Source organism: Rhipicephalus microplus, chromosome 6 (assembly GCF_043290135.1).
Source record: "Rhipicephalus microplus isolate Deutch F79 chromosome 6, USDA_Rmic, whole genome shotgun sequence".
In the NCBI taxonomy this organism is placed as follows: domain Eukaryota; kingdom Metazoa; phylum Arthropoda; class Arachnida; order Ixodida; family Ixodidae; genus Rhipicephalus; species Rhipicephalus microplus.
This window is the reverse complement of record NC_134705.1, coordinates 98416219-98437310: the sequence shown is the minus strand read 5'-3', so window position 1 is coordinate 98437310 and position 21092 is coordinate 98416219. Positions and strand designations below refer to the sequence as shown.

The 21092-nt window shown below is 48.0% G+C and overlaps 1 protein-coding gene across 2 annotated transcripts in view; it reads left to right on the top strand.

The window, feature by feature from the left end:
* The window catches only part of Dhc64C (dynein heavy chain, cytoplasmic), a 188630-nt gene that overhangs the window by 102283 nt on the left and 65255 nt on the right, over window positions 1-21092 (top strand). Inside the window, exons 47-54 of one of the 2 annotated variants that reach the window (XM_037418917.2) lie at window positions 107-202; window positions 450-922; window positions 3025-3118; window positions 3775-3969; window positions 12950-13129; window positions 15063-15128; window positions 15837-15924; window positions 16972-17167. In XM_037418917.2, coding sequence (XP_037274814.2) covers window positions 107-202; window positions 450-922; window positions 3025-3118; window positions 3775-3969; window positions 12950-13129; window positions 15063-15128; window positions 15837-15924; window positions 16972-17167 — 1388 coding nt within the window. The remainder of the gene's footprint in view (window positions 1-106; window positions 203-449; window positions 923-3024; window positions 3119-3774; window positions 3970-12949; window positions 13130-15062; window positions 15129-15836; window positions 15925-16971; window positions 17168-21092) is intronic. The other variant, XM_075866271.1, reaches the window with a different exon arrangement.

Sequence of the window (21092 nt, the reverse complement as noted above, 5' to 3'; positions counted from 1 at the left end):
ACGAACTGACACCTTGCAAAATCCTGTTTATTCAAGGTGAATTTGCATCCATGTAGCATGTTCCTGCATTGTTTACTCTGAAATTTTGAAACGTCCCAATTTTCAGATTTTCTACGAAGAGGAGCTGGATGTGCAGCTGGTCCTGTTCAACGAGGTCCTTGACCACGTGCTCCGCATTGACCGTATCTTCCGGCAGCCACAGGTGAGAAAGCAGTCCCTTGCTGTGTCTTAAGATACGTTACCACAAGTGCATGTTATACTGGGGGCAGTATACTAACTGGAAGAATTTAGTCCTAGAGCCATGACAAATAGCTTTAATCAGCCTTGCTGTGGGAAGTTGTGATAAGATCAACAAACTGTAGGTAGTTAAAATAGAACCTCAATTTGCAGATAGCTTACTCTTGGCAGAATGTTGGCTCTTGTTCCCTCAACCTTGTTCACCTCAACAGGGTCACCTTCTGCTGATCGGTGTGAGCGGCGCGGGCAAGACGACACTGTCGCGTTTCGTGGCCTGGATGAACGGCCTGAGCGTCTTCCAGATCAAGGTCCATAACAAGTACACCGCGGCGGACTTTGACGAGGACCTGCGGTCGGTGCTGCGCCGGTCCGGCTGTAAGGGCGAAAAGATCTGCTTTATCCTGGACGAGGGCAACGTGCTGGACTCGTCCTTCCTGGAGCGCATGAACACCCTGCTGGCCAACGGCGAGGTGCCTGGCCTGTTTGAAGGGGACGAGTATGCGGCCCTCATGACCCAGTGCAAGGAGGGCTCGCAGCGCGAGGGACTCATGCTGGACTCGAGCGAGGAGCTGTACAAGTGGTTCACGGGGCAGGTGATGCGCAACCTGCACGTCGTGTTCACCATGAACCCATCCTCCGAGGGACTCAAGGACAGGGCAGCCACATCTCCAGCACTCTTCAACAGGTGGGGTGCTGCACCTGTGTTGCAGAGGGGATGTGCAACTTGAGTGAGAAAGCCTGGTCGTTGATGTTTTCGGTGGACTTTTCGGTAAACTGGTTCTTGCTATGAAAGTTGCAGTTCGAACTTTGAAATATTATGCACCATGCCGTTGAGAAATATTGTAACAGAGAACTCCTCCTCATTGCTGCACTAAGCAAGTGTTCAATAATTGAAATTGTGCAAGTGTCCCAAAAGTTTGAACTACGTCAAATTAGAGATGCCGGGTTTCATAGATGTCGAGTATCGTATGTGCCGAATTCTGTAGATGCTGAGTTACAGAAATACTACAGAGATTTGTAGTTGAGTTATGAGATGCTAAGGCAAAGTAGAATGACTAGTGAAAACATTCGGTTTTGTTTACTTGGTCTGACTGATATCGCAGATTCTTCGAATAATCAGGTTTTGCTAGTTCTCAAGGTTGCGAAGTTAATTTTTGTTGGGTGTGCGAAACTGGTGGAACATGGGAGAGGCCTTTGTCCTGCAGTGGACGTACTGTATTTACTCGATTCTACCGCGCCCTCAATTGTAACGCGCACCCGGTTTTCACGACAACGAAAAAAAAAAGGTAAGACATCGATTGCAACGCACACCCATTTTTCTCGTTGGCCCGCACGATCACACCACTCAGGAAAACGACTCCTTTCGGGAGCGTCTTCCGTTTAAATATGAGGTACGGGGGAAGCTTGTGCCTATCTGACATGCAACGTAGCATGGCCGTCACTCTAGTTTTACCCTGGCCCGATGTCAGCACGCGAACTTGCTTCGCCCCCTTCTTCTCGACGGTTGTGGTGCCAGGCATGTTGAAGCAAAGAGGCGTCTGATCAGCATTCCCGATTTGCCTAAGCAGGTAGCCGTTGTTGTGCCGCAAGTTTAGGACGAACCTCTGAAAACTGTGAAGCTTTTTATGTTACTCTTCCGGAAACTTTTCGCAAATGCCCGTTTGCCTTCGGAGGAAAAAGCCTTTCCTCTTCATAAAGTTAGTTAACCAGCACTTGCTCGCTTTAAAATGGCTCCGCATTAGCCCTTTTTCTAAGGCTAACTGCATAGCCTGCACTTGGAGCAGTTCTGTCGTCACGGGCCGCTGTGCCACTGCTCAATCACATACTCGCCGAGCAGCTGTTCAATTTGCGGAAACCGACCCTGCTGTGGTCCAATGAAGCCTTTGCGTGAATCTTTGCTGTCGACAATCTTCTGCTTTTGTTTCCGCCAGTCTCGCATGCACGTTTTGGGAACTCCGAACAACCGCGATGCGGCGCGATTTTCGTCCGTTTCGGCACACGCGATGGCTTTCCTTTTAAAAGCGGCATCGTGGTGCACTTGTCGAGTTTTTGGAGTCAGCCCTTCCATGCCGTCGATGCTAATGCTCACCTAGGTGACGAACTCCTCAGCACACGTACGAAGTGCAGCGCATGGGAAACACATAGGCAGAAATGGCCGACGCCTCTAGGTGGCGGCCACTTTGAATATGCCGATGGCAATAGAATGACCGTATTCATTTTTTTTTCGTACTCGATTCTAACGCGCATGCGATTTATGAATTCGCTTAACCAGAAAAAAGGCACTCGTTAGATTCGAGTAATTAGGGTAGTCAGGCTGATGATGATGATGATGGGTGTGCAATTGATGAGACCAATGGTCAAAAAAGATGTGTGAGGTTTCTCTGCAACAAAATTTCGCTCGCTTTAACTTTCTTCAGTATCTCTTGAATTTCATTGTAATGGGATTCGATTCTATTAATTGATGCTATAAAAGCAACTTTTTTTTTAAATGCAGTGCACTCTCAGGAAAGAGAAATTTGTGGAACGAAACTGCTGCTTAAACGGAACTGCTGCCTCTAGTAGAATTGGTTTCGTACCTGAATTCTGCACTCTTACTCATCTCTCAATAAACCGAACTCCTGTTAAATGAAACACATTTTCTTTGTTCCTTCAGGTTCCGTTTATCGAGAGTTTACTGTAATTTATATGCAATTGCCATATTTAATGTACGCAACTGATCCCGCAGTGAGTGACTTCCCACCTCAGCTGTGTAGCCAGCAGTACAATAATGATCTTACTTTTGCGCAGGTGTGTCCTGAACTGGTTTGGTGACTGGTCGGATGATGCCCTCTTCCAAGTGGGCAAAGAGTTCACTTCCAAGCTGGACATTGACCGAACCAATGTAAGTCCACCATGCTGCATTTTTGTTAATAGCACTTGCTACAGAACTACTGAAGTGAGTTAACTTGAAACAACGAAAGTAACTTTTTCAGTGTTAGACACTTTTCGTACCTGTAAATGTCTCGCTCTTTTGTTAATATCTGTTCATTTGGCCCATTAATTTAATACTTTGTGTTACTTGAAGCAAACTGAATATCTCTGCTAGCGCCAATGCGTTGTTATAAAAAAATAAAGTTTTTTGTTATTTTGATCATGATATAGGCCCTTATACTGCAAAATTTGCACATCTCACTTTAATGCATACGTGCCTGATTCTACTGGTCTTTCTGATGACTACACCACAAAACAAAGAATTCATCAGGGATCCCAGAGTTTCAGCCTGCTGTAGCCTAGTTCAAGCAAAAACGGTAGCTTGCATTGAATCTAGCAAGCGGGATGAGCTCTGGCCTGTTCGATTGTTCTCATTGAATGTCTTTTGCATAATTTGGTGTTCTAAACTAGGGCAACCTTTGAGAATTGTGTGTATTGCTGTTGCCCTTCGTAACACCAGTGAGACGGGAACTGCAAACGAGCGGCACGTGGACATGTTGTATCACTTTGATTGGAATCCGGGCATTCATCTCTTTTGATTGGAATCCGGACATTCATCTCTTCCAGTATTCGGTGCCTGCGGAGCACTTCCCAGTCGCTGTGCCCGGCCTGAGGCTGCCTCCTGACCACCGGAGCGCCATCGTCAATGCCTTTGTGTATGTGCACCAGACGCTGCACAGGGCGAGCAGCCGGCTCGCCAAGCGTGGCGCCCGGTCCATCACCATCACCCCCCGCCACTACCTAGATTTCATCAACCACTATGTGAGTAGTAGCTTGGAAACTGGCTTCTCAGATGCTCATGCTGTATCTGAGTAGTGTACACAAACTTTTTTCCGGACAGAGCATCGACTTGAGAAAATCTTTTAGAATGCCTCTGTCACGCGCTAACCCTAAATCGCACACCACACACCGCTATGTCTTGCCACTCTTCCCAACCAGGCCGAACTCTCCCTTCCCCACACACGCAACCCCCAGCACTCTCGTCCCAATGATGATGATGACGCCGTCACGTAGTGCCCTCTCTCGGCCAAGTCCAGATGATGATGATTACGCCGCCACGTAACGCACTCTCTCGGCCACCCTTACAGGTCTCCCCCCCTCAAAATGTGAAGCCACCACTACACATCGCCTGCAGCGTCATGGTAGAGTGTCAGCTGATCTGCGTGTCTCACACCGTGGCGACGACCCGTTTTGGGGTCCACTAGAACAAAGTCATTCTGTCCTACACGTCTCACTGCCTGAAAGGGACCGGAACGCCGGGGTGCAAGCTTCGAGGAGAAGCCCTTGGTGGCATCGCTGAGGGAGTGGCTTTCGAGCAGAACAAGATCACCCTCCTGTATTGTCAGTGGCCGCCTGTGCTGGTCGTCGCGAGTCTTCTGGGCGCGCCACATGTGGTTTTGGTGTGTCCTGGAGAAGTCAAGCACCTCCTGCAGACACTTGGAGACCTCAGTAGCAAATGCACGGTATGCTGTCGCAGGAGGCTCCGCGTCGTCTTTGGCCTCAGCCTGTGTCCATGGGGTTCTCAGCTCCCGGCCATAACAGAGGAAGGCAGGCGTGTAGCCCGTGACAATGCTTTCAGCCGTGCGCATGGCCAGGGCTATTTCAGGGATGTGCTGGTCCCAGTCTTTGTGGTTGGAACAATAAGCCCTAAGGCACTGCTTGATAATGCCATTGTGGCGCTCCACCATTTGCCCGGCAGGGCGGTACGGAACAGTGTGTCGGTCTTGTATGCCCCAATGCTCAAGGAGGCTCTTCCACAACCTGCTTACAAACGGCTTTCCATTATCACTTGAAATGGAGACAGGTGTGCCATGTCTGCAAAAAACCTGGATCATACAGGCCACCACACTCTTGCTGTTTGCTGCCCGTAATGGGAAAAGTTCAATGAACTTGGTGAACTTGTTAATCACCACGAGAAGGTACTTGTGGCGTCGAGGCGTCATAGGCAAGGGCCCAATTATGTCTACGCTGAGCTGTTCGATGGGGGCAGTGGCTCATTGATTGCTCATCAGCCCTTCTGGCTTCTGTCGGTGGGCTTTGGTGCACTGACAAACCTGGCAGCATCGCACATACTTGGATATGTCCGAGCGCATACCCAGCCACACGAAAATCTGAGAAATGCGTTTGAGGGTCTTGAAAAAGCGGGAGTGGCCGCTAATCAGGTGGTCATGGGACAGTCGCAGGACCAAGTTGCAGAGATGGTTTGGTAGCCAAGGTACTTTCCTGTTCCCTCGGTGCTGTACAAGCAACCCACTCTCTTCCATCTCGGTCGTCTCCGCCAGGTCTCTGATCAAAGGTTGATCACTGTCAGTGGGCGGAAGCTTCCCTCCCTTCATCACAGTTCGTAGTTTTGACAGTATGGGGTCCTGCTTTTGTTCCTGGGCGAGGAGCCCTGCATCATTCAAGACAGTAGTGTCGTCCACTTCAGGTGCTACAGCAGCTGCCTCAAAGCTGATTTGTGGGCTGGGCTCTGGAACAGCCATAGGGAACAGCGTCTCGTGTGGACTTGGGCTTGGAACTTCCTGGTGCTGAAGGGGAGCTCTGCTCAAGGCGTCGGCTGGCACATTTGCAAGACCCCGCCTGTGCTTGATCCTGCAGTTGAAACCTTGCAGCCGCAAAACCCAACACTTTACACGTGGTGAGGCCTGGTCTGTGGTGAACATCCAGGACAGTGAGGAGTTATCACAGTGTATCTCAAACTCGGTGAACTCAAGGTATGGTCGGAAGTTGTCCACTGCCCACACCGCAGCCAGACACTCCCATTCTTGCACTGTATAGCGCTGCTCTGCCTCAGTGAGGACCCTGCTAATGAAGCTTATTGGACACAGTTGAGCATCACTCTCGGCTGCCTGCAGAAGCACCACTGCAATGCCGACTCCACTGGTGTCTGCTTCCACCACGAATGGTCTGTTGAGGTCCGGCAAGTTTACAACAACATCGTCGGCCAGGGACTGCTTAAGTGCTCTAAAGGCTTCCTCTTGCTGCAGCTCTCACCGCCAACGTTGGTTTTTCTTAAGGAGTTCTGTGAGTGGACGTGCAGTGATAGAAAACTGAGGTATGAACCCTCTGTAATAGCCTGCTAGTCCCAGGAAGGCCTGCAGCTGTTTGAGTGTTGTTGGTTGAAGATAGTCTAGCACCGCTCGCACTTTTTCCTTGTCCGGCCTACACTGCCCAAGCGATATTTCATGGCCAAGGAACTTCAGGTATTGACAGCACACGTGCACCTTCTCTGGGTTAATGGTCAGCAGTGCCGAACTTATCCGCTTCAACACCTCCCGAACATGCTTAAGATGATCCTCTAGGGTCTCCGAATACACCAGGACATCATCAAGAAATGCCATGGCAAAACTGGTGATTAATTCCCTCCAGTAGTCGGTCCATCAGTGTCTGAAACGTTGCAGGACCTCCGGCAACTCCAAAGGGCATTCTCATGAACTCGAAGGTTCCCCGATGGCAAATGAACGCTGTCTTTGGAATATCCTGCTCTTGAACAGGGATTTGAAAAAACCCCTGTGAAAGATCAAAACTTGAGAACCACCTGGCTCGTCCCAGCTGTGCCAGCAACCAATCAGTCCTCGGCATGGGGTAGACTGGCACCTTAGTGCGTGTATTCAGCTGGCGGTAATCCACAGCCATGCGGTAGCCACCAGACTTCTTCTCAACCAGGACTGGAGCACTGGCATGCTGACTTTGGCTAGGGCGGATGAGGTTCTGAGGTTCTGTGCCAGCAGGTCTTGAATGCAGTTGTCCATGATGGCCTGCTTCTTGGCATTCACTGGTCGCAGTTTGCATCGAACAGGTGGGTTGTCTCCCGTGTCTATGCGATGCTCTGCCAGGGTTGTACAGCCCGGAGTTGCGGTGAAGGTTTCGCTAAACTCTTCTAAAATGTGTTTCATGCGTGGGTCTAGGTCCGACGAGTGGCCGAGAATGATCCCATTGCAGGCTGCAGTCGCCTCCGGCACACTGGCGCACACACTGGCATCGCCCTCAGCAAAAATGCAGCGCAGACTGTCTCCAAAATCATCCACTGCCTCTGGCTGTTCCTTAACGGCCTTGACAAAGGGCACAATTCTTTGTGGTTCTGTGCCGACAGTCCACCCACCAAGTGACACGTGCAGAGAGATGCCACTCACCGTCAGGAAATCCCTACCCAGGGCACAGGTAAGGAACGCACAAAAACTGCTGTCTGCGGCAACCGGCAGCCCACTCGATCTGGCACTTCAGAGACATGGTTGACTGCGACCAGCCTGATGCCAAACGCAGCACGCGTACGTCTGCCTTGGGTTTGGCTCCAGAAGCTTGGGCCGCCGCCGCGGCGTGCGGTCCGAAGAAGCTTACACTTGAGCCTGTATCTAGCAGGGCCTTGAACATCGACGACTCGATACGTACGTCGATAAGGGGCTCTTTGCCACCGGCTGTGGTCGCTACTTGGTGCGCACTGCGGTAGGTGCCCGCCGGGGCAGCACCTACCGCCACTGGTTTCCCGGGCACTGTGCTTGCATGTGACCCGATCGCTGGCACCAGAAGCAAACGGGTGGCCCCATTCGTCGACCCATGGCACAGTTACGAGATATGTGGCCGAATCCACCACAGCAATGGCACTACACACGCATTGCTCCACTCGCGGGCTCCTGCCGCGGCATCGGTCCTGGCCCGTAGGGTGAGAACGGAGGCGCTGTGTCGCACGAGTACTGTTGGTCCCGGCAGTACGACGGGTCTAGCGCAGCTGGATGCAGTGGCCAGTGAGAAGTCGGCGGTGCCGGTGGGGCAGCAGCAAATGAAGCGAACGACGCCGTCGCCATACTGTTCGGCTGCGGCAGTGAGTGATGGTCGGGGGCCTGACTAGGGCGAAACGCCAGATCTCTGGCTACTTGGTTGCTCGGAAGTGGCAGTGGTCTGTACTAGAGGCGACGCCAAGCCCGCTCCATTAGGCCGTCGGCTGCCTTCACCAACTCGGCGAGGTCGTTGTAGGCATGCCCCTCCGCCAAATCTTGCAACTGAGGGTGCATCTGCCTCAGTGCAGTACGCGCTGCACCTTCTCAACTTCAGAGACCTCTTCCCCGATGCGGTCGTAAAACGTAGCGATCGTATATATATAAACTCTTTCAAATTTTCTTCCGGGTGCTGCTTGCGCTGTTCGAGCTCCGCCTTCAGGCGACGCTTCGCGTCAATCGACGAGAACTCGGAGCGGAAGGCGGCAGTGAATTGCTCCCACGAGTCGAACCCGCGCACGAACCGCCACCACAACTTCACGCCACCCTCGAGGGCAGCCGGTACCACGTGTGTCAGTCGCTTATCGGCGGCGACCCCCTTCACGAGGCAGAAGTTTTCCAAACGTTCAAGAAACTCCTCCGGCGACTGCAAGTCTCTAGCACCAGAGTAGCGGGGGAGGTGCGCACCGGCGAGCCGAAGCGCAGAGTCGTCGGTGGCCCGAGGGACCGCGCCAGTGTTAGCGATCACAGTCCAAGCGGCGTCGCCATCACTCGATCGCGCACGACCGCCGTGATTCGTTCGCGCTCCATGGCGGAGCCATCGGTGCCCAGCAACAGCTCTTCAACGACACCTTGGAGCCTAGGCATGTCGTCCGCTGCTGTTGTCGGGCCTGAAGCCATCCCGGACGAGCCCCCACTTGTCACGCGCTAACCCTAAATCGCACACCACACACCGCTACGTCTTGCCACTCTTCCCAACCAGGCCGAACTCTCCCTTCCCCACACACGCAACCCCCAGCACTCTCGTCCCAATGATGATGATGATGCCGTCACGTAGTGCCCTCTCTCGGCCAAGCCCCGATGATGATGATGACGCCGTCACGTAACGCTCTCTCTCGGCCACCCTCACACCTCTTTCAATGTTGTGTCAACAGGCTCTTCAGAGTATTAGTACCACTTTGCAGTTACAGTGTTCAATAATCTATCGAATAGAAAAATTATCTTTTGCATCTCTTGCGAGACTGGCTTTTGCATGTAGATTTTTGAACTGCTACTAGGCATCCCTAGTTCAGGGCTGTCATGAGATGCCAACTGAACTCCTGAACGGATTTGGTAAATGGAACAAGCACTTCCTGAACGGAACTGTTAATGGAACAAGCACTTCCAACTTGATTGGTTTCATACTTGCATTCTGTGTCCTTGTTCATGTCTCGGTTCAGCAAACTCCCGTTAAAAGAAAAATATTGTCGTGGTCCATTTAGGTTCTGTTCAACGAGTCTACTGTATACCATTTGAGTGGTTACCTGCAATTAATTGGCTGCACTGTTTTTGGCAGGATTCTGCATCAGGTCAAAAAATAGGCCAGACTACTAGAGGTGCTTTGCAAGACCTTTGGTAAAGTGTTTAAAAAAATAAAGAAATGCTGAAAACAGTACGAGGCAGATTCTCTTATCACTCTTCTTAGAAAAGCCGTGCAACACTTTTTATTCAGCACGGTCCAAAAACGCTGCTGATCGATAGTCAAGGAAGAGAAAATGTCAGCCAAACATTACAGAGCAGCACGCAGTCTGAAATTCGGATTGCTCAAAGTTGGCTAGAAATCGCTCACTCATCTTTTGACAAATGATGTCATGACCCCAGATGACCATGCCATAAACCCCAAAGTCCACTGCCATTGGTTGATTAGGGCATTGTGAGCAGTATAGTTAACGTGGCCAGTGCGAGTTGCTGTGACATGCGTGTGCTATTGCACTGATAGTAAGCAGCACATTTTAAGAAAGAAAAAGAAAAGAGAAAGTGTTCAAGTCTATAATGCACGCTGACATATTGACATAGCTCCTTGACCCCCTTGTCATGCTTCCCTCTGCATGGTTTTCAGCATGCTAGCAGGTACGAACGGAGAGAGAAAGCGCTGAAAACATGTGACGAATTCCCATAACTGTGCGTGTATCTCACAGATTATAAAGATTTCTAAGGCAGTCAACTTGTGCGGCAATAAACCATTCAATTCTTACTCGCAAATGTGTTGCAGGACCCTTTTAGATGCTCCTTAACTTAATAAGTTAGCAACTTACAAGCAGTTCATTCTTTGCATTAGGTAGTAAGTTGCATAACACTTTTCAGTAACGTCTCTATAGCAGATTAGGGAGAGTTGAAAGAACAACCTTCTTTGCTACAGGCACTAGCTAAAACATATTTCTCTTCCATGAAGTCAAATATATTTGCAGACTTCACCTGGGGTATAAGCTTGTACGGGCGGTGTAAAGACGTTGCATGTCTTTTTTTGAGGGTGAAGCTCCTAAGGGCGTAAGTTTGTCTATACCTTGTTTGTACGTGACTTTTGCCAGCTTCATGCCCTCTACTTTGTACTTGCAAACATCCAACACTTCATCGACCATAAAACCGTTATAATGAAGGGGGAATAAAAGCAACATATAGCCGGCACTTGCGAATAATAAAATTTCTTGTATAAATATATACGGTAGAATCTCGATGAATGGAAATTGCTTAAACGGAATTGCCACTTAAACGGAACACTAGCCTGTAAGTTGGTTGGTTTTGTATTCACACAATGTAAAAAAAAGTTTCGGTAATTGTAACCAAAATTTCCACGCCACCGTGTAAACGGAACCAAAAATAGAACTTCTGGCAGACCCATCTCCATGAGCTTCGATCTTTTCTGGTTTTGGCTGTTTTGTTTTTTTAGCCAGCCTCGTAGGTGCCTGTAGGCCTTGTCTCGTTGGTAGGCTGCAGAGCTCCATTGCTCTTCATCTCATTTTTCAGTCTCCGTTCCAGTCGCTGAGGTCATGGCCGCGTTTTTCCAGCCGTTGTGGTGCCATTCATGCTTCATTGCCGCAACGGTGTCGTCCGACTTCTGTAACTCGTAGGCGCTCGCGAAGTTGAAGCCTTGCCTTTGCTGTATAATGGCAGCACACCATGTGCTGATGTTAAAAAAGATGAAAATCATTCTCGATTTCGATAGCGGCTCCTACTCAAAGTTGGTGCTCGCGACGAAGCACGGCGACCAGAAGAGCAGCTTCACAGGATTCTGCACGACAAGGAGAAGAAGCTGTGGAATGCCTTCGAAACATCGCGATTCGAGCCTCAACAGAAGCGTCTGCGACATGGCGACTACGAAAGGCTGGAGAAGTGTCTCATGTTGTAGGTTAGGAGAGCCAGGAGCCAGAACATTTCTGTCAACTGTCCTCTAATCCGTGCCAAGGCTGAAGAGTTAAATCTTCTGCTCAGCATAACGGACTTTTTGTGCAGTGAAGGCTGGCTGATGAGGTTTGAAAAGAGAAATGGCCTCGTTTTCTGTACCATTGCAGAAGCTGCAGCAGCTGACGCGACTGCATGTCGCGACTGGCCGGCCGGACGGCTGCCGAAGATCATGCGCCAATTCAAATTTGACGATATCTCTAACGTAGATGAAACAGCGCTCTTTTATAAGCTCCTGCCGTCGAAATCAATTGCCTTCAAAGGGGAGCTGCGCAACAGGGGGCAAGCTTAGCAAAGAACGATTAACTGTCTTATTAGGAGCCAACATGTCTGGCAGCGACAAATTGAAGCTGCTTGTTATCGGGAAATCAAAAAATCTTCACTGTTTCAAGAGCATCACTACTCTGCCCGTCACTTACGAGTCGAACTTGAAAGCTTCGATGGCACAGGCCCTCTTCAGCAAATGGCTGCACACGGAAGATGCGCAATTTTCGCGACAGAATGGGAACATTCTATTTATTGTTGATAACTGCCCTGCACATGGGACTGTGACAGGACTGAAGTCTATTCAGTTGGAATTCCTCCCAGCCAACACCACAGCACTGTTACAGCCCATGAATCAAGGAGTTATTCAAGCTCTTAAGGCCCACTTCCACAAGGGTATTCTACAGAGAATGCTGCTATGCATGAGCCAGGAGAAGGAATACAAGGTGGACATTCTTGGCGCCGTTAACCTTATTGCCGATGCCTGGAGGCAGCTAGCTCACTTGTGCTGTAGCAAATTGCTTCAGGCCTGCAGAATATTTAAGCGACCAGGCAGCAGGTGATAAAGCAGTGTGCTCTAAGGAATATCCCACTGGACTTTGACAAGTACGTGCATGTTGACAGCGATGTTGCAACTTGCCCTGACAACACATTGCAAGGCATTGTTGAAGAGGTGTGTGGCGAAGAGGAGGATGAGCTGGACTCTGAAAAGGAAAGCAGCGCAGTAGTTACCACACTTCAGGGAGCTGAGTCAGCTGTTCTGTTTCTGAGAATTTTTTTTCAGACGGAAGCTGGGTCAGAATTGTTCGTCCAAAGCTTAAGTGGTATGAAGAAAAAAAATCCTAAAGATGTGCATGCAAGGGCTCAAACAAAAAAATATTGATCGATTTTTTTAGTGCAGAGTGACTGATTGTAGACCAGTAAACTTGTGAATGCCATGTCGAAACCTTGTGTTGTTTCCCTGCTTTCTAATTACCTATCTCAGCTACATTCTCTTCACAGTGCTTAGGCATCCATAAAATGGTATTTAAAGAGTTTGCACACATGAAATGGCACTTTTTCACATCTCTCTCAGTAAACAAAACTCCTGTTAAACGGAACTAATTTTTCGGTCCCTTGAAGTTCCGTTTACCGAGAGTTTACTATGCACCGTTTGTCACGTCTTTGATGATCTAGTGGGTGATATTCGCAGATGGTTCATGGTTTAGCGATGAAACCCTCCAGTGCTTTGGCCCACTCATTTACACCGTGGATATTCTGCGATTTTTCTTTTTTTTATGTGTGTGTGTGTTTGTGAATTCAACGGAACTGCAAACATTGCCTTCCAGGTGAAGCTGTTCAACGAGAAGCGCTCCGAGCTGGAGGAGCAGCAGCTCCACCTCAACGTGGGCCTGCAAAAGATTCGCGAGACAGTCGAGCAGGTTGAGGAGCTGCAGAAATCGCTGGCACTCAAGTCTCGTGAGCTGGAAGCCAAGAACCAGGCTGCCAATGCCAAGCTCAAAGAGATGGTGAGGGAAACACAATCGCATGTTTTGCGTGTCGTTTGGCTTGTGTCAAGGACCAAACAGAATGAAGAAATCTGCCAGCATGGGCTGAACTTGTACCTACAATCATTATCATAGGCTAGAGCATGTCTTAGTTTGCACCTCTTACACAAATGCAAAATTAATGCAACTGCTGTGTATACTAGTCTATTGTAATTGCCTTTTTGAAAGTAATAGTGATATAATCGCTGTTAGCATGGGCTATCATGCATAGCATTGCACTAGCTAAGTTGCAGGGGAGGCAGCTTTCCTAATAATTCAGCGTGTGCAAATACTGAATTTTACGTTCGGATGAATTCCAAGCAAAACTCACTTTAGTCTAATGATTCATTTTAAATCGAATTCGAATAAGATATATATCGCACATTGTATGGAAAAATGGACATATTTCTCATGACCTAACAAACCTGCACAACATTAAAAAAAAAAATTAAGACAAGGCCTGTGCAAATCCCCCCCTTCCCCCCCCTTTTTTTGTTTTATAGAAAGCAGCAACAACTTTGAATAGTAGCAGAGTTTTACTTTTGGTAAAGTGCAAGCGATAGCTTGTGAAATAGGTTACTTTCTATAATTTGTTATACTTTGAGCATGTAAGTGTGTATATAAAGCTTTTAAACGTAAAAAAATTAATCGATGTGAGGGTACAGTAAAAGCTCGTTAACCCGAATCTCACGGGACCGGTCAAAATGTTCGAGTTAACCAAATTCTGAATTATTGAATGAACTATCAAAACAAAAGGAAAATGTACTCAGCACAGACAAACCTTTATTTCATGAAAAATTGCGTCAACTTTGCCTGCCTCGTCATCGGAATGAGTGCTTGAACAATCTTCTTCAACCCCATGTGGTGGTGGTGTGCACTCTCGCTGTCGCGAGAACTGATGCAGAACTCCGCGAGGACAGCGATGGCTTTGGTGGCCTCCTGCTTAGTGCGATGTCTCGTGGACTCATCTTGTATGTCATGATCAGTGCTGTCATTCTGATCCCCTTCAAGCACTTCAGATATGTCATCATCAGTTGGCAAACCAGCAATGGCCACACCATCATCAACGGCACAAACACAGCCCGACAATGTAACGATGGTTTCTATGTCAAAGCGCCATTTCGCCCAACAGTCAACTCTATTGATGTACCCGAGCTGTACACGCTATGCGCGGAAGTCACATCGCAAAGAAATCAGCAGCGTAGGCCTTGCAGGCAACTGGGGCAGCGGCCGCTGCGCAAACTGTCCCGTCGTCCATGCATGCGGCGCCATGTGTGGTGCATTTGCAGACACTGGGCATACCGGCGGCCCAAGTGCTAGTCCGCCGGGTGGGGACTTGAGCCACCTGGCCACTTCCCCCCTCAGTCACTATAATTAGGACTATATTCAGCTGCTGTTCGTTCGGCTTCGGTTTCTCCAAAACTTCGATTTCACTGTCGGTTACGGAGGCGAAGCCAGGGCTCCATGCTTTCAGTAACCAAAATCTGTTACTGAAAGTATGGAGCCCCGATAGCCCTCTCTGAAATCGTTTGAGTTAACCAGTGCGCGTCTAAATCCCACTGAATTAACCAGTATTTGACACCATCGAAATATACACAATTTTGCCAGGACCGCGCCGCGTCTTCAAGTTGACCGAATTTCCGAGTTAACGAGATCTGGATGTACGAGCTTTTACTATAATACCCTCACTTAACCTTGAAATGGGCTTCGCAGCAGTGTAGATTTCATCTGGATTTGCGTTTTCATGGCTTAGCACTGCTTGACTGCAGCGAAACCATCTCTATAGGGTTTTAAAACATGCACATATACAGATGGCTAAATGCATTCGTATTTGCAGCTCTGATGACACTTTATAAACAACAAATCTGATAACGAATCTTTTGTGTGTATTTTTCTTTTCAACGACACAATGCAGCTGAAAGACCAACAAGAGGCCGAGAAGAAGAAAGTGCAGTCTCACGAGATCCAGGCTCAGCTCAGGGTGAGTCAAGGTTTTTGTACCGCCTTACTGCAGTGTCAGCTGAATGGCACCAGCTTTCTTGCTTAAATATATGTTTCACGTGTTCAAAGCTGGCTTTTCTATTCTTTAAACTTCAATAGAATGTTGTTCAGCCATACTCTTGCCGGCTGCCATTGTCGCTTCTACACGACAGGCTGCAGCACTTGCAGAGAAACACTAAGCAATGTTCTACAGCGTGATGAGTGACTTGTTTTGTAATTTATTGCTCTTCCCACTGGCTGTTGATCACGTTGACCTCTTTGGTACACTCTCAGATACCCCCCCCTTTTTTTTTCTTTTTTCTTGAGTCGTAGCGTGGTAGTTATGACGCCATGTTCAGAAATCTGTATACAACCGCACAGCTAAGTTCGCGTGTCAGCAGAAGTTGACAAATTGATATTGCGTCAAGCTTTCCGATACTGCTTAAAATGCAGTAGTGTGTATCTGCAGTGAATGCCCCTGCATAGAAAATGACCTGGGAATGAATGATTCTTTAGGTGCTATCAATAATGCAAAGAACATTGTTAAACATCACTTTCATCGCAGTGACCTGTGTAAAGAAGTAATTTGAAGGCCCCAACGCTTTATGTTGAATGGCATTCGACGGAAGCTCCAGATGTTTGGAACTAAATTGGAGCCCTTTGCTTTGCTGAAGACGTTTATCTTTCTCCCGCTTCTTCCATTTTTCAGAAACAAGAAGAAATCATCGCCGAGAAGCGTGCCAGTGTCATGGCCGATTTGGCACAAGTCGAACCTGCCGTCATAGAAGCACAGCAGGGTAAGGTTGCAAATGCTCCAATCTTGTGTACGAACACCCACCCGTGTAGATCATAGCTTCTTAATATTTAAGTTTCTTAATAATGGAGGGAATTTCGTAGTGCGATCGGTCAGATGAGTAGTACATGAATTTGCTTAATCTTCGTACTCGCGGCTTCGATCACACTTGTGGCTTTGTTTACTGTTATGTTTTGGGGCTCGTTTCGGACAAAAGGATGTTGGGAACTTAGTGATCATATTTGAATTAGTGAGCCTAAAAGTAAAGTAGAACTGCTGAACATTTGCTGAATTCTGTTTTGCGGATGCGAACCACACGGAGCCATATGAAGCTGAAAGATTGAAGTTTAGACAAGTCCCTGTACTACCCCGTCATTCCGATACTGGTTGAAATGCCATGCATTGCTGCTCCCATAGACACTAGCGCCAGAGTTCCTTTAGTGTATTTATAGGGAATTATATGGGGTAGATTTTATGGTGTAGAACTCTATGGGTATGGCCTAGCTCAAGGTTGTGAATTCATTTCTAGGCTACGGTAGCTACATCACGATGGGAGGGGGGTGGAATCCTAATTGACTTGGATTTAGGTGCACGTCGTAGAACACCTGGTAGTTGAAACTGAATGGAAAATGTTGCCAACCACGTGTTTGTAGCCAAAGCTATGAGTAAATTTGCGCAGGTTTCTCAAAGAGTGATTCCCAGTTGTGGAAAACTTCTGTTCTTGTCCGATATTTGAACTTGGGGCCTGTGTTTATTTAGAACAGTTGCTCTACCATCTAAGCTATCCAGGAAGCTAGCATACGGTAGCATGATGGAGAATTAATTGCCAGTTTGAAACACAGGGACTCTTGAATGTGCCAAATCAATCCTGTGGAAGCCTCTGTTTTATTCAAGCATGGTAGAGCATGAAATGCACGGCGAGTGTCTACACACGCCTGCAGTACACTCGTGGAAAGCGAGCAGTAATTAATAAAAAGGCATCGATTCTCGGAGGAGTGTCGGGCTTCAGCTTGCGACGATGCAGCTCTTATTTTTTGCCTGCCGCCTCCAGCGGTAAAATCTATCAAGAAGCAGCACCTGGTGGAGGTTCGTTCTATGGGCAACCCCCCATTTGCGGTCAAGATGGCCCTCGAGTCCATCTGCCTGCTGCTCGGAGAGTCGACGACTGACTGGAAGGCCATCCGTTCGGTCATCATCCGTGAAAACTTCATCAACACCATCGTCAACTTCAGCACAGATGATATCACGTATGTCAGAGGATCTGGCCTGCCAGTTGTACGACATCCACGTGGCATCGAAATGGACGAGTGTCACCTTTCTTTGGCAGAGAAACGCGGCAGCAGTGGAAGGTTGGAGAGAAGCAGGGTTGCCTCTGCCAGAATGTCGAAATGCTTTCTTCGTTCTGTTCACTTATTTTTTTTTCCTCTTCCTGTGCAGCCAATCCATTACAAACACTTGAAGCCCACATCTCTGCTGCTAAAATGTCTCTCGTGACTTGCTTCTTCTGGGGTGCTATTCTGCACATTATCGAATTCCGCCATGTTGTCAAATTCCGCCATTGATCGATACTAATTGGCCAAGTGAGCTGCTATGACCTCTTTGATTGGCTTAAAATGCTGCCATTACAAAATTTGATAATATGGCAGAATTAGACAGTGTCCAGAATAGCACCCCTGAGCTCTTCTTCACAGTCCTTCCGGTTTGCTTTGACAGTTCACTTCACACACAGCTTTCAGGTTCTTCTCCCCAGCAACGCTGAGGCTTGTCATAATTTTGAGCCCAAAGGACATTGAGTGCCATTCCATAGCAGGGATTTGTTCTCGTCTCACGAGACTCCAACTTTTGCAATTCGTGGTGCTCATGGAAAACGTTGAGTGCGATTTTTATGCAATTGCCTAGATTTGACTTCTAATTAATAACGCTCTAATAATGAGGCAACTCTATTTGGAACATGTTTGCGGCATACATGTACATCATTTCAGGAGAAATATTAATAATCTGGAGGTAGAAATATGTAAATTTCAGCCATACAAATGTGGTTTCTGCTGTGAAAAAAAAAAAAAATGTAGCTGGGGTCTAATAATCAATGGGGTCGGCTGTCTTAGCTTGCAACAAGGATCCTGAAGGTACTAAAAGTGTCTAGTAACAGGTTTAGTTGTAGAGCTATACAGTATGGACCGCTTATAACCAAAGTCGCGGGAGTCACAAGTATCCGCACTACAAACGGTACTGCATCATAACCAAAACGGCCTTTTTCCAAGGTCACGGTTGCACCAAACATGTTAAGCATGCAGCCTCACTTGTCCGAGAATCGAAGCATGTGGTGCGTGGTGTTTACAACCGTATAAATTTTTTAGTGTTAAATAAAAAGTAATATCGTAAGGCACCTGTTGCCAGAAATGGACGCGAAAAGGGGGCAGGGATCTAATAAAAAGCACCATCGCGGAAATTCGTCGACTACCGTATTTACTCGATTCTACCGGGCCCTCGATTGTAACGCGCACCCGATTTCCACCGCGAAAAAAAAAAACGTAAGACATCGATTGCAACGCGCACCCATTTTTTCTTGCTGGCCCGCATGATCACACCACTCAAAAAAACTACTCCTTTCGGGAGCGTCTTCCATTTAAATATGAGGTACGGGCGAAGCTTGCGCCCATCTGACGTGTAACAGAGCATTGCCGTCACTGTAGTTTTACCGTGGACCGATGTCAGCACGCGAACTTGCTTCGCCCCCTTCTTCTCGACGGTTGTGGTGCCAGGCATGTCGAAGTAAAGAGGCGTCTGATCGGCATTCCCGATTTGCCCAAGCAGGTAGTCGTTGTTGCGCCGCAAGTTTAGGACAAACCTCTGAAAACTGTGAAGCTTTTCATCGTACTCCTCCGCAAAACTTTTCGCATATGCATGTTCCCCTTCGGAGGGAAAAGCCTTTCCTCTTCATAAAGTTAGTTAGCCAGCACCTGCTCGCTTTAAACTGGCTCCGCATTAGACCTTTTTCTAAGACTAATTGCATAGCCCGCACTTGGAGCAGTTCTGCCGTCACGGGCCGCTGTGCTGCTCGCTGCTAAAGCACATACTCGCCGAGCAGCTCTTTAATTTGCGGAAACCGACCCTGCTGTGGTCCACTGAAGCCTTTGCGTAAAGCTTTGCTGTCGAAAATCTTCTGCTTTTGTTTCCGCCGGTCCCGCACGCAGGTTTCAGGAACTCCGAACGACTGCGATGCGGCCCGATTTCCGTCCGTTTCTGCACACGCGATGACTTTTCTTTTAAAAGCGGCGTCGTGATGCACTCGAGTTTTTGGAGTTGGCCCTTCCAAGCCGTCGATGCTAATGCACTACTAGATGACGAACTCCTCAGCACACGTACAAAGTGCCGCACATGAGAAACACATAGGCAGAAATGGACGACGCCCCATGCCGACGCACGTAGGGGGCGGCCATTTTAGATTTGCCGATGGCAATAGATTGGCCGTAATTTTTTTGTTCGTGCTCGATTCTAACGCGCATGCGATTTATGAACTCGCTTAACCGGAAAAAAGGTGCGCGTTAGATTCGAGTAATTACGGTACTTCTCGAACCCCTCGATTATGTCGAATAACGTCAGGAATTTCACTCGCTGAAAAACTCCAATCGTTTGATTTCACAGGCTTACACCTGATTTGAAGACATTGCAATCGAATCGCGAACGACCATTCGAGCACTACACGTGCCTCCCTCGTTTTCGTTAACGATATGTATCTCTTCCCGTCAAGTGAAGCCACCGCAAAGAGTTCCGTTAATTCTGTACCAAACCGCAACTTAGCACGCAACTGCTACCAAAACGCAACCAACGCCAATCAGGCCCAGCCTGCCGTTGAATATGTTGTTGCGGGAAGTTTGTCTAAGACGTGGAGATCCGTTGTTGAAAAGATCGCATCAAGCACTGAACCAAAAACTGTGTGCGTGATACGAAGTTCACTTTCGCGGCCAGGAGGTCATCAATGATGAGAACCCGCCAAGCTTAAGTATGACAGCGCACTGGCAGCAAATGCGAAACGCGATACTTGTAGCAAACGCGATATCTGTAGCAAACTCGATGACGACGCTTCTCCCAACAGGAAACTGTTAAGCGGAGTTGATAAGGATGAGGTCGCAGGTGTCATGTCGAGCCGTGCGCGGCCAGAGCCATGCTAGTGACGCTATAATCGGCGCTGGTACAATGGCTTATCGGCGCCAAGGCAACTGCCCTCCTACTCGGCGAGCCCGCACAGCATGCTGCGATATTTTTTTCCTTTTTTTTTCCCTCTGCCCTTTGCCCTTCATTCATTCACTCCACGTCCCCTCCTCCTTTGTAACGACCTTGTCGGCTGCTCCCCAGCGGATCAACCACCGTGCCTCCTTTCAGATGCGCACATACTACCGCCTTTGTCACAATGATTTTCCTGCAACTGCATTATAAACCGGTCTTTCATCTTGGTTTGGGGGACTGCACAATAAGCGGTATGCGAATACATGGAGTCTTTTGGGTGAGTAAACTGGAGTCGAAAAAGATCGCGTTTTAACCGGTCCTGCACTATAAGTGGTTACGCTATAAGTGGTCTACACTGGATAATCTAATGTTCACGGCTAGTAACGTTTTCCTGTTCACTCTAAACCATTTTTTGCAGCACTTCTATACATTTCAGTTTGTTACAGAAGTTTGTACAGAACTGTCAGCCTTTCAAAGCGAATGGCTTAAAGCCCCTTTAGCATAGCCGCGACACTGAGTACAGAAATGTGTAATAACACCTTTGTAGCTTATGCTTTTTATGTAATGTTTTGCTGGATACAACTCACCTGGGGATCTAGACTTTAGTCCGGAATGTTAGACTAAACTTGAACTAAAGCGTGGTGTTGTGTCTACTGCTCCTTTACATCATCTAACGCTTTTTAAATGCAAGGTTAATATTTCCCAATTTTGCTAGCTCAAACTTGCAAATTTTACTATGCGCTCAAAGCATTTTATATAAGTTCTCAGTGGTGCAGTTAAGTTAATCTCAGAAGTATATTCTGCCGATTCAAGTAACCTTGTGTGAAGAACGGAATCATGCCACTGTCCTTCAATTTCTTGTGGATATCCGCCCGATACACTATACTGTGTCAGGTACGAGTTTAATGTTTTGAACGAAAGGCGGGGGTTAATGCAGTTAGCTGC